The 13,613-nt window shown below is 45.6% G+C and overlaps 1 protein-coding gene across 3 annotated transcripts in view; it reads right to left on the bottom strand.

Moving 5' to 3' along the window:
- Window positions 1-13,613, bottom strand: part of UBXN6 (UBX domain protein 6) — a 237,788-nt gene that overhangs the window by 217,160 nt on the left and 7,015 nt on the right. For all 3 annotated transcript variants that reach the window (XM_056572270.1, XM_056572262.1, XM_056572279.1), the window contains exon 3: window positions 12,570-12,619. In XM_056572270.1, coding sequence (XP_056428245.1) covers window positions 12,570-12,619 — 50 coding nt within the window. The remainder of the gene's footprint in view (window positions 1-12,569; window positions 12,620-13,613) is intronic.

The raw sequence follows: 13,613 nt of genomic DNA, 5'->3' as shown, positions 1-13,613 counted from the left end.
AAACAGATTTGTATATCACTTTTATTAAAAAATCTTAATCCTTACAGTACTTTTTAGGGGCTGTATACTAAAGAGAAATCCAAAAAACGAAATGCATTTCCTCTGATGTCATGACCACAGTGCTCTCTGCAGACCTCTGCTGTCCATGTTAGGAACTGTCCAGAGCAGGAAAAAATCCACATAGCAAACATATGCTGCTCTGGACAGTTCCTAAAATGGACAGTAGAGGTCAGCAGAGAGCACTGTGGTCATGACATCAGAGGAAATGCATTTAGTTTTTTGGATTTCTCTTTAGTATACAGCCCCTAAAAAGTACTGGAAGGATTAAGATTTTTTAATAGAAGTGATTTACAAATCTGTTCAACTTTCTGGCACCAGTTGATTTAAAAAAAAAAAAAAAAAGTTTTCCACGAGAGTACCCCTTCAACCCCTTAACCCCTTAAGGACCCAGCCATTTTACACCTTAGGACCCGGCCATTTTTTGCACATCTGACCACTGTTTACTTTAAACATTAATAACTCTGGAATGATTTTAGTTATCATTCTGATTCCGAGAATGTTTTTTCGTGACATATTCTACTTTAACTTAGTGGTAAAATTTTTTGGTAACTTGCATCCTTTCTTGGTGAAAAATCCCAAAATTTGATGAAAAATTTGAAAATTTAGCATTTTTCTAACTTTGAAGCTCTCTGCTTGTAATGAAAATGGATATTCCAAATATTATTTTATTTTATTCACATATACAATATGTTTATATTTGCATCATAAAATTGACGAGTTTTTACTTTTGGAAGACATCGGAGGGCTTCAAAGTTCAGCAGCAATTTTCCAATTTTTCACAAAATTTCCAAAATCACAATTTTTCAGGGACCAGTTCAGGTTTGAAGTGGATTTGAAGGGTCTTCATATTAGAAATACCTCACAAATGACCCCATTATAAAAACTGCACCCCCCAAAGTATTCAAAATGACATTCAGTCAGCGTTTTAACCCTTTAGGTGTTTCACAGGAATAACAGCAAAGTGAAGGAGAAAATTCACAATCTCCATTTTTTTACACTCGCATGTTCTTGTAGACCCAATTTTTGAATTTTTACAAGGGGAAAAAGGAGAAAATGTATACTTCAATTTGTAGCCCAATTTCTCCCGAGTAAGCACATACCTCATATGTCTATGTAAAGTGTTCGGCGGGCACAGTAGAGGGCTCAGAAAGGAAGGAGCGGCAAGGGGATTTTGGAGCGTACGTTTTTCTGAAATGGTTTTTGGGGGGCATGTTGCATTTAGGAAGCCCCTATGGTGCCAGAACAGGAAAAAAAAAAAACACATGGCATACCATTTTGGAAACTAGACCTCTTGAGGAACGTAACAAGGAATAAAGTGAGCCTTAATACCCCACAGGTGTTTCACGACTTTTGCATATGTAAAAAGGTTTTTTTAAAATTTCAATAAAATGTGTGTTTCCCCCCAAATTTCACATTTTTGCAAGGGTTAATAGCAGAAAATACCCCCCAAAATTTGTAACCCCATCTCTTCCGAGTATGGAGGTACCCCATAAGTTGACCTGAAGCGCACTACGGGCGAACTACAATGCTCAGAAGAGAAGGAGTCATATTTGGCTTTTTGAGAGCAAATTTTGCTCGGGGGGGCTTGTCGCATTTAGGAAGCCCCAATGGTTCCAGAACAGCAAAATAACCCCCACATGGCATACCATTTTGGAAACTAGACCCCTTGAGGAACGTAACAAGGGGTATAGTGAGCATTTACCCCCCACTGGTGTCTGTCAGATCTTTGGAACAGTGGGCTGTACAACATTTTTAATTTGCGCAGCCCACTGTTCCAAAGCTCTGTCAGACACCAGTGGGGTGTAAATTCTCACTGCACCACTCATTACATTCCGTGAGGGGTGTAGTTTCCGAAAGGGGGTCACATGTGGGTTTTTTTTTTTGCGTTTGTCAAAACCACTGTAACAATCAGCCACCCCTGTGCAAATCACCTCAAATGTACATGGCGCACTCTCCCTTCTGAGCCTTGTTGTGCGCCCCCAGAGCACTTTGCGCCCACATATGGGGTATCTCCGTAGTCGGGAGAAGTTGCATTACAAATTTTGGGGGGCTTTTTTCCCTTTTACCTCTTGTCAAAATGAAAAGTATAGGGCAACACCAGCATGTTAGTGTAAAAAATTTATTTTTCTACACTAACATGCTGTTGTAGACCCCAATTTCACCTTTTCATAAGGGGTGAAAGGAGAAAAAGCCCCCCAAAATTTGTAAGGCACTTTCTCCCGAGTACGGCGATACCCCATATGTGACCCTAAACTGTTGCCTTGAAATACGACAGGGCTCCGAAGTGAGAGCACCATGTGCATTTGAGGCCTGAATTAGGGATTTGCATTGGGGTGGACATAGGGATATTCTACGCCAGTGATTCCCAAACAGGGTGCCTCCAGCTGTTGCAAAACTCCCAGCATGCTTGGACAGTCAACGGCTGTCCGGCAATACTGGGAGTTGTTGTTTTGCAACAGCTGGAGGCTCCATTTTGAAAACAGTGGCATACCAGACGTTTTTCATTTTTATTGGGGAGGGGAGGGGGGCTGTGTAGGGGTATGTGTATATGTAGTGTTTTTTACTTTTTATTTTATTTTGTGTTAGTGTAATGTAGTGTTTTTAGGGTACAGTCACACGGGCGGGGGGGGGGGGGGTTACAGCGATTTTCCCGCTGCGAGTTTGAGCTGCCGCGCAAAATTTGCTGAATCGCAAACTTGCAGCCTGATACTCACTGTAAGCCCCCTGCCCATGTGAATGTACCCTGTACATTCACAAGGGGGGGACCTCCAGCTGTTGCAAAACTACAACTCCCAGCATGCACAGTCTATCAGTGCATGCTGGTAGTTATAGTTTTGCAACAGCTGGAGGCACACGGGTTGGGAAACACTGAGTTAGGAAACAGACAATGTTTCCCAACCAGTGTGCCTCCTGTTGTTGCAAAAATACAACTCTCAAACATTCTCAGGCATGCTGGGAGTAGTAGTTCGGCAACATCTTTAGAGCCAGATGTTGCCGAACTACAACTCCCAGCATGCTTGGAGTTGTAGTTTGCAACATCTGGAGGACTACAGTTTGCAGACCACTAATACAGTGGTTCCCAATCTGTGCCCTTCCAGATGTTGCAAAACTACAACTCCCAGTATGCCAAAACTGTCCAGGCATGCTGGGAGTTGTAGTTCTGCAACATCAGAAGGGCCAGATGTTACAGAACTACAACTCCCAGCATGCCTGGACAGTAAGGGCATGCTGAGAATGTGTAGTTTTGCAACATCTGGAAGGGCACAGTGGTCTCCAAACTGTGGACCTCCAGATGTTGCAAAACTGCAACTCCCAGCATGCCCAGATGCCAAGGGCTGTCTGGGCATGCTGGGAGTTGTAGTATATAGGGTCCCAATACAGCAATGCATGTCCCTTTACGGCGACGTGCATTGCTGTAAAGGGCCCGACCGCGGCTGAAGATCTACTCACCTGTCGCCGCCGCCGCCATCTTCCTCGCCGGGATCCGGGTCTTCAGGGACGAGGTAAGTACCGGGGCCGGTCCCCAGCACTCCCCCGTCCCCCGCCGCGTCCTCCGGTCTACCTCCCGTCCTCTCCGGACTTCCAGGGGCCGGGCAGGGCGGGAGGAAGTAACCGCCCCCCCCTCCTGCGATTGGTCGGTTAACTAACCGACAGATCGCAGGGTATAGGAGGAGGTGGCAGGCTTGCCACCTCGCTCCTATACGTTAGCATGGTCCTGGCTATCTGTGACAGCCGGGATCATGCGAAATTACTGGGCGGTCGGGTCCCAGAGACCCGATCAGCACGGTATCGCCGCAGATCGCAAGGGCGATTTCCCTTGCGATTTGCGGCGATCGCCGACATGGGGGGCCTACATGGCCCCCCTCGGCGTTTGCTCTGGATCCCTGCTGAAGGATTTCAGCAAGGATCCGCTTCCGATCTCCGCCGGGTGAGCGGCGGAGACCAGGAAAAGACATGACGTATGCATACGTCATGGGTCCTTAAGACCCAGGGTGTGATGACGTATGCATACGTCATGGGTCCTGAAGAGGTTAAGGACCAGGCCATTTTACACCTTAAGGAACAGAGCGTTTTTTGCAAATCTGACCACTGTCACTTTAAACATTAATAACTCTGGAATGCTTTTAGATATCATTCTGATTCCGAGAATTGTTTTTCATGACATATTCTACTTTAACATAGTGGTAACATTTTATGGTAACTTGCATCCTTTCTTGGTGAAAAATCCCCAAATTTGATGAAAAAAAATGAAAATTTTGCATTTTTCTAACTTTGAAGTTTTCTGCTTGTAAGGAAAATGGATATTCAAAATAAATTTTTTGGGGGTTCAAATATACAATATGTCTACTTTATGTTTGCATCATAAAATTTATGAGTTTTTACTTTTGGAAGACACCAGAGGGCTTCAAATTTCAGCAGCAATTTTGAAATTTTTCACAACATTTTCAAACTCACTATTTTTCAGGGACCAGTTCAGTTTTGAAGGTGATTTGAAGGTTCTTCATATTAGAAATACCCCATAAAAGACCCCATTATAAAAACTACACCCCCCAAAGTATTCAAAATGTCATTCAGTATGTGTTTTAACCCTTTAGGTGTTTCACAGGAATAGCAGCAAAGTGAAGGAGAAAATTCAAAATCTTCATTTTTTACACTCTCATGTTCTTGTAGACCCTATTTTTGAATTTTTGCAAGGGGTAAAAAGGAGAAAATTTTTACTTGTATTTGAAACCCAATTTTTCTCGAGTAAGCACATACCTCATATGTCTATGCTAATTGTTCAGTGGGTGCAGTAGAGGGCTCAGAAGGGAAGGAGCGAAAAATGGTTTTTGGGGGGGCATGTCACCTTTAGGAAGCCCCTATGGTGCCAGGACAGCAAAAAAAAAAAAAAACACATGGTATACCATTTTGGAAACTAGACCCCTCAAGGAACGTAACAAGGGGTAAAGTGAACCTTAATACCCCACAGGTGATTCACGACTTTTGCATATGTAAAAAAAAAATTTTTTTTTTACCTAAAATGCTTGGTTTCCCAAAAACTTTACATTTTTAAAAAGGGTAATAGCATAAAATACCCCCCAAAATTTGAAACCCAATTTCTCCCGATTCAGAAAACACCCCATATGGAGGTGAAAAGTGCTCTGCTGGCGCACTACAGGTCTCAGAAGAGAAGGAGTCACATTTGGCTTTTTGAAAGCAAATTTTGCTCTGGGGGCATGCCGCATTTAGGAAGCCCCTATGGTGCCAGAACAGCAAAAAAAAATTTGTAACACAATTTCTCCCGAGTACGGCGATACCCCATATGTGACCCTAAACTGTTGCCTTGAAATACGGCAGGGCTCCAAAGTGAGAGCGCCATGCGCATTTGAGGCCTAAATTAGGGACTTGCATAGGGGTGGACATAGGGGTATTCTACGCCAGTGATTCCCAAATAGGGTGCCTCCAGCTGTTGTAAAACTCCCAGCATGCCTAGACAGTCAATGGCTATCTGGCAATACTGGGAGTAGTTGTTTTGCAACAGCTGGAGGCTCCGTTCTGGAAACAGTGGCGTACCAGACGCTTTCTTTTTTATTGGGGAGGGGAGGGGGGCTGTGTAGGGGTATGTGTATATGTAGTGTTTTTTACTTTTTATTTTATTTTTTGTTAGTGTAGTGTTTTTAGGGTACAGTCGCACGGGCGGGGGGTTCACAGTAGTTTCTCGCTGGCAGCTTGAGCTGCGGCAGAAAATTTGCCACAGCTCAAACTTGCAGCCGGATACTTACTGTAAACCTTCGCCCATGTGAGTGTACCCTGTACGTTCACATTGGGGGGGGGGGAACATCCAGCTGTTGCAAAACTACAACTTCCAGCATGTACGGTCTATCAGTGCATGCTGGGAGTTGTAGTTTTGCAACCGCTGGAGGCTCCGTTTTGGAAACAGTGATGTACCAGACGTTTTTCATTTTTATTGGGGAGGGTGGCTGTGCATATGTAGTGTTTTTTACTTTTTATTTCATTTTTTGTTAGTGTAGTGTAGTGTTTTTAGGGTACAGTCGCACGGGCGGGGGATCACAGTAGTTTCTCGCTGGCAGTTTGAGCTGCGGCAAAAAATTTGCCGCAGCTCAAACTTGCAGCCAGATACTTACTGTAATCCTCTGCCCATGTGAGTGTACCCTGTACGTTCACATTGGGGGGGGGGGGGGGGGGACAAACATCCAGCTGTTGCAAAACTACAACTCCCAGCATGTACAGTCTATCAGTGCATGCTGGGAGTTGTAGTTTTGACACAGCTGGAGCCACACAGGTTGTGAAACACCGAGTTTGGTAACAAACTCAGTGTTTTGCAACCAGTGTGCCTTCAGCTGTTGCAAAAGCTACAACCCCCAGCATGTACGGACAGCGGAAGGGCATGCTGGGTCTTGTAGTTATGCAACAGCTGGAGGCATACTACTTTGGCTGGGGATGCTGGGGATTGTAGTTATGCAACAACTGGAGACACACTGGTTTGCTACTTAACTCAGTGTGCCTTCAGCTGTTGCAAAACTACAACTCTCAGCAGTCACCGACAGCCAACGGGCATGCTGGGAGTTGTAGTTATGCAACCACCAGATGCACCACTACAACTCCCAGCATGCACTTTAGCTGATTGTGCAAGCTGGGAGTTGTAGTTATACAACAGCTGAAGGTACACTTTTCCATAAAAAATGTGCCTCCAGCTGTTGCAAAACTACAAGTCCCAGCATGCCCATAAAAGCATGCTGGGAGTTGTGGTGGTCTGCCTCCTGCTGTTGCATAACTACAGCTCCCAGCATGCCCTTTTTGCATGCTGGGAGCTGTTGCTAAGCAACAGCAGGAGGCTGTCACTCACCTCCAACGATCCAGCCGCATCAGGTCAGTCCCTCGTCGTCGCCGCCGCTGCTCCTGGGGCCCCGATCCCAACAGGGACGCCGGGGATCGGGGTCCCCAGCACCCGGGGTGCACGTCCCGCACCCGCTCACGTCCTCCGGAAGAGGGGCGGAGCGGGTTGCGGGAGTGACACCCGCAGCAGGCGCCCTGATTGGTCGGCCGGTAATCCGGCCGACGAATCAGGGCGATCGTGAGGTGGCACCAGTGCCACCTCACCCCTGCTGGCTCTGGCTGTTCGGGGCCGTCAGAGCCAATAATTCCGGGTCACCGCGTCACTGGAGACCCAATTGACCCGGAATCCGCCGCAGATCGCTGGACTGATTTGTCCAGCGATCTGTGGCAATAGCCGACATGAGGGGACATAATGACCCCCCTGGGCGATATGCCGGGATGCCTGCTGAATGATTTCAGCAGGCATCCGGCACCGGCTCCGCTCCAGCTAGCGGCGGGGGCTGGAAATGCTCATGGCGTATCCATATGCCCTCGGTCCTTAAGGACTTGGAAATGGGGGCGTATGGATACGCCCTATGTCCTTAAGGGGTTAAGGACCCAGTCAATTTTCACTGTACGACCCGGCCATTTTTTGAACATCTGACCACTTTCAGTTTAAGCATTAATAACTCTGGGATGCTTTTACCTTTCATTCTGATTCCGAGATTGTTTTTTCGTGACATATTCTACGTTATGTAAGTGGTAAAATTTTGTCGATACTTGCATCATTTCTTGGTGAAAAAATTCCAAGATTTGATGAAAACATTGAAAATTTAGCATTTTTTGGGGGAATATTCCAAATAAATTATCGCACTGCACGGTGCGGCGCACTGACGTCACGCGCCGCGCCGTGCAGCGCATAGCAATGACGCAGGGGACGCACACCGGAGGCCTGAAGCAGCGCGGACCCGACCCCGGCAACAGGTAATTATGCAACCGGGGATGGGGGGAGGCAACGGGGCAGCGGCACTGGCAATGGGTGCCACTGCCCCTTCTCTCCCCCTGGCTATCGGCGCCGGCAATGGGGCGCCGGCACCGATAGGGGGACAGAACGGGCAGCGGCGCCGATAGCCAGGGGGAGAGAAGGGCCGGCAGCAGGGCTCTAGACCCCAGGGCAGGCAGGGGCAGAGAAGCCGACAGTGCTGGCTGTCTCTGCACCTGCAAAGCCGCTGCAGTTCATTGATTTAAAGCGCCCGCTTTAAATTATTGAACTGCAGCGGCTTATCGGCGTATAACATGCACATAGACTTTAGGCTAAAAATTTTAGCCTAAAAAGTGCGTGTTATTAGTGTTGAGCGGCATAGGCCATATTCGAATTCGCGAATATATGGACGAATATTCGTCATATATTCGCGATTATTCGCATATTCGTTATATTCTCGTTTTATTTTCGCATATGCGAAAATTCGCGTATGCGAAAATTAACATATGTGAATATTAGCATATCCAAAATTAGCATACACAAAAATTAGCATATGTGAAAATTAGCATATGCTAATTTTCGCATATGCGAATTTTCGCGCGCCAGTCTCACACAGTAGTATTACAGCCTTCTTTACACCACACAAGCTGGAAGCAGAGAGGGGTGATCACTGTGATGTGTACTGTGAAGAAAAAAAATAAATAAAACAAATATTCGTAATTACGAATATATAGCGCTATATTCGCGAAATTCACGAATATGCGATATTCGCGAATAATTTTCGAATTGCGAATATTCGCGAGCAACACTACGTGTTATACGCCGATAAATACGGTATTTATTGATTCACAAATAAAATATGTCTACCTTATGTTTGCATCATAACATTGACATGTTTTTACTTTTGCAAGACATCAGAGGGCTTCAAAGTATAGCAGCAATTTTCCAATTTTTCACAAAATTTTCAAAATCGAATTTTTTAAAGGGACCAGTTCAGCTTTGAAGTGGATTTGAAGGGCCTTCATATTCGAAAAATGCCATGAATACCCCATTATAAAAACTGCACCCCACAAAGTATTCAAAATGACATTCAAAAGGTTTGTTAACCCTTTAGGTGTTTCACAGGAATAGCAGCAAATTGAAGGAGAAAATTCTAAATTTTCATTTTTACAATGGCATGTTCTTGTAGACCCAGTTTTTGAATTTTTACAAGGGGTAAAAGGAGAGAAATCTTCCTAAAATGTGTAACCCAATTTCTCTTGATTAAGGAAATACCTCATATGTGTATGTCAAGTGTTCGGCGGGCGCAGTAGAGGGCTCAGAAGGGAAGGAGCAACAGTGGGATTTTGGAGAGTGAGTTTTTCTGAAATAGTTTTTGGGGGGCATGTCGCATTTAGGAAGCCCCTATGGTGCCAGAACAGCAAAAAAAAAAAATACATGACATACTATTTTGGAAACTACACCCCCCAAGGCACGTAACAAGGGGTCCAGTGAGCCTTAACACCCCACAGGTGTTTCACGACTTTTTGTTAAAGTTGGATGTGTGAATTATACTAAAATGCTAGTTTTCCCCCAAATTTTTAATTTTTACAAGGGATAATAGGACAAAATGCCAGCCAAAATTTGTAACCCCATCTCTTCTGAGTATGGAAATACCCCATGTGTGGACGTCAAGTGCTCTGCTGGCGCACTACAATGCTCAGAAGAGAAGGAGTCACATTTGGCTTTTGAAAAGCAAATTTTACTGAAATGGTTTTTGGATGGCATGTCGCATTTAGGATGTCCCTATGCTGCCAGAACAGCAAAAAAAAAAAAAAAACACATTGCATTTTGGAAACTAGACCCCTCAAGTAACGCAACACGGGGTACAGTGAGCCTTAACACCTCACAGGTGTTTGACGACTTTTTGTTAAAGTCAGATGTGTAAATGAAAAAAAAAAAAACTCACTAAAATGCAGTTTTTTCCCCAAATTTTACAAGGGATAATAGGAGAAAATGACCCCCAAAATTTGTAACCCCACTGGGTATGGAAATACCCAATGTGTGGACGTCAAGTGCTCTGCTGGCGCACCACAATGCTCATAAGAGGAGGAGCGCCATTGAGCTTTTGGAGACAGAATTTGGTTGGAATAGAAGTCAGGGGCCATGTGCGTTTACAAAGCCCCCCGTGGTGCCAGAACAGTGGAACCCCCCCCCCACATGTGACCCCATTTTGGAAGCTACACCCCTCACAGAACTTAATAAGGGGTGCAGTGAGTATTTACACCTCATTGGCGTTTGACAGATCTTTGGAACAGTGTAGTTTCAAAACTACAACTCCCAGCATGTACTGACAGACCGTGCATGCTGGGAGTTGTAGTTTTGTAACAGCTGGAGGCACACTGGTTGGAAAACCTTAAGGTTAGGTTCTGTTACCTAACTCCGTATTTTCCAACCAGTGTGCTTATATAGCTGTTGCAAAACTACAACTCCCAGCATGTACTGATGCTGGGAGATGTAGTTATGCAACAGCTAGAGGTACGCAACTACAACTCCCAGCATGCCGAGACAGCTTTTTGAGCATGCTGGGATTTGCAGTTTTGCAACATCTGGAGGGCTACAGTTTAGAGACCAGTGCACAGTGGTTTCCAAACTGTGGACCTCCAGATGTTGCAAAACTACAAATCCCAGCATGCCCAGACAGCAAAATGCTGTGTGGGCATGCAAGGAGTTGTAGTTTTGCAAGATCTAGAGGGCAGTATAGAGATCACTGTGCAGTGGTCTCTAAACTGTAGACCTCCAGCTGTTGCAAAACTGCAAATCACAGCATGCCCAAACAGCTGTCTGGGCACGCTGGGAGTTGTAGTTTTGCAACATCTGGAGGGCTACAGTGTGGAGACCACTATATAGTGGTCTCAGACTGTAGCCCTCCATATGTTGCTAGGCAACTTACCGGCTTCCTTCGGATCCAGGGAGCCGTCCTCTTCTGCCGCACGACATGCCGCCCGCGCCGATCACCGCAGCCGATCATGTCCCGCAGCCTCCACCGACGGGTAAGTGGATCTTTGGCGTTCTGCCTCGCCTACTGTGGGTGGGCAGGACGGGGAAAACGAAAGTTAACCCCGCCGCACCCGATCTGCTTTTGGTCGTCGCTTTTGACAACCAATAGCAGGGATAGGAGGGGTGGCACTCCTGCCATCTCACTCCTATCCCTTCAACCTCGATCCCCCTTATATTCCGGGTCACTGGGTCACCAGAGACCCGTATGACCCGGAATAGGCACAAATCAATTCACTTGCAATTTGCATTTGTGAATTCACTTGCAATTTGCGCAGATCGCTGACATGGGGGGGGTTCTGGTCCCCCCCATGTCAGCGATCGGCGTGGGGTGCCTGCTGATCGATATCAGCAATCACCCGGTCCGGTCCCCGCCCGGTGGTGACCGAAATTCCCCCGGACATACATGTACGTCCTGGGTCTTTAAGACGCCCGGGGTCCTGAACAGGTTGATGTATCAATAGTCTTCACTAGGAAGATAGCAATTCCTACAGACCTCAGAGATTGTTACAGCTTGTACTATGGATTTAATGTAAAGTTTCTTGAAGTTGAAAGGGCCATTTAAAATGTAAAGAAATTAACATGTAATATCAGTATATACAAGCAGGTGTGGTATCCCAGTACAGGATGGTGTGGTCCCGTACTGTCCTCCTGCCCTATCAGGCAGAGTCCCTGAATGTCCCCAGGGTCCCCCTTATAGTATCACTAAATTGTATATAGGTAATATAGATGAAGGGGAGCACCGTGCTCAAGGATTCCAGATCCGTGTGGGTGCACAGCTTCAGGAACAGACCAATTCCCAAGTAATACAAGTAATATGCTTGAGAAAGGCTCTATTGTCGAGCTGAAACGTCGCTTTTTGCACAGATGTGTGAATAAATCCACGCTTTATTGATATTTTGGAGTGCCGCTTCTACTTTGCTTTTGACTATATTGTATATAGGTTTGTATTATAAAAGTGTTCTGTTTCTTTAATGTTTGTACCGCATGATTGTTACCCAGGACGCTCCAGTGAGCCAGGTGACTCCCCAAGTGACCTAAGGGCTCCATGCACAGCCCCCTATATAACCAGGGGATGGGTTGCAATCTCTCTCTTAGCTCTTGGAGCTCGATCTTCGCACATTGCTCTTTCTGCTGAGATCAAGTCCAGCCAAGTTGTTCCAGTATCTGTGTTCAGGGCACTGGAGGCCTCAAGCCTAAAGTTCTGCAGCCACAAGTCGGTCATCAGTAAGTGAAGTCATCTTATTGTTAGTCACCATCTCTGTCAAGTCCATCTGTAGTCACCGTGGCCTGCACTAAAGTCAGTCTAACTACTGCAAGTCCCAGCAAGCCTGCGAAGTCCCCCTGTGTCACTGGTCACCTCCCTGGGATATTTGGCTGTACTGCAAAGACTATATCGGCTGTCTTGCCTCAGTAAAGCTGCTGTTATTCTTAATCTGGCATTGGTGTCTTCATTGCCCCTGCCTAACCCAGGATCAGCGGTATTACCTTCGGGTGGTTAAGGCAAAACCACGTCCTGGCGTCAGGACAAGAAGGGGTCAATACCATCTGCCCCTTGGGCCATAACATCTGCCCTGAATTTGCACTCCAGCACCACATAGGCATGTTAAAATAAATGCCTGAACATTATATTTGTAATGTTACAATTAATTTTTTTATTATAGCTGTATCTCACCTTGTTATTTGACACGACTTTCACCTCCTGTGTAACCGCTACATCTTGTGCTATGCAAAATAAAAAAAAAGGGATGATGGTAAATAATGGTATATTTGAGGAAAAACACATTTGTAAACTAATCAATTATACGATAAGCTGGTAGATCTAGTAAAATTTCCTTAAACCTTGCATTTTTTTTCAATTGAAAAATTCAAAGGGGTTGTCCGATCTTTTAAAATTGATGGACTTTCCACCAGATAGGCCATCAATATTAGATGTTTGGGGGGTGCCGTCAAGTGAACTGGACAACTCATTTGCAGTTTCTTAATCTGCCTCTACTAATAGTTTGACGATTGTAAGGACGAGCAATGTAAACATTGAAGAGGCTCCGGCACTTTTACCAGTGCTGCGTCATCTTTAACCTCTTAAGGACCCATGACGTATGCGTACGTCATGAGTTCCGGTCCTGCGATATAACGCGTGGTCATGACCCCGCATCATATCGCGGTGGGCCCGGCGTCATAGTGAAGCCGGGACCCGCCTCTAATAGCGCGCGGCACTGATCGCTGTGCCGTGCGCTATTAACCCTTTAGCCGCGCGCTCAAAGCTGAGCCGCGCGGCTAAAAACGAAAGTAAAATGTGCCGGTTAGCTCAGGGAGCTGTTCGGGATCGCTGCGGTATAATCGCGGCATCCCGAACAGCTGTAGCACAGGAGGAGGTCTTCTTACTTTCTCCTGTGCTGTCCAATCGCCGAATGAATGCTTCAAGCCTGAGATCCAGGCTTGAGCATTCAATCGCCGAAAACACTGATTGATCCATTCCTATGGAGATGGATCAATCAGTGTAAAAGATCAGTACATGCAATGTTATAGCCCCATAAAAAAATAACCCCTGTTATAGCCCCCTAAAAAAATAACCCCAATGTTATAGCCCCCTAAAAAAATAGCCCCTGTAAAAAAAATCATTAACCCTTTCAATTATCCCTTCCCCTAATAAAAGTTTGAATCACCCAGCATTTCCAAAAAAAAAAAAAAACATTATGTAAATAATAATAAAAATAAA

The sequence above is a fragment of the Hyla sarda genome, chromosome 1 (assembly GCF_029499605.1).
Source record: "Hyla sarda isolate aHylSar1 chromosome 1, aHylSar1.hap1, whole genome shotgun sequence".
Taxonomy (NCBI): Eukaryota; Metazoa; Chordata; class Amphibia; order Anura; family Hylidae; genus Hyla; species Hyla sarda.
This window is presented reverse-complemented; position numbering and strand designations above follow the sequence as displayed.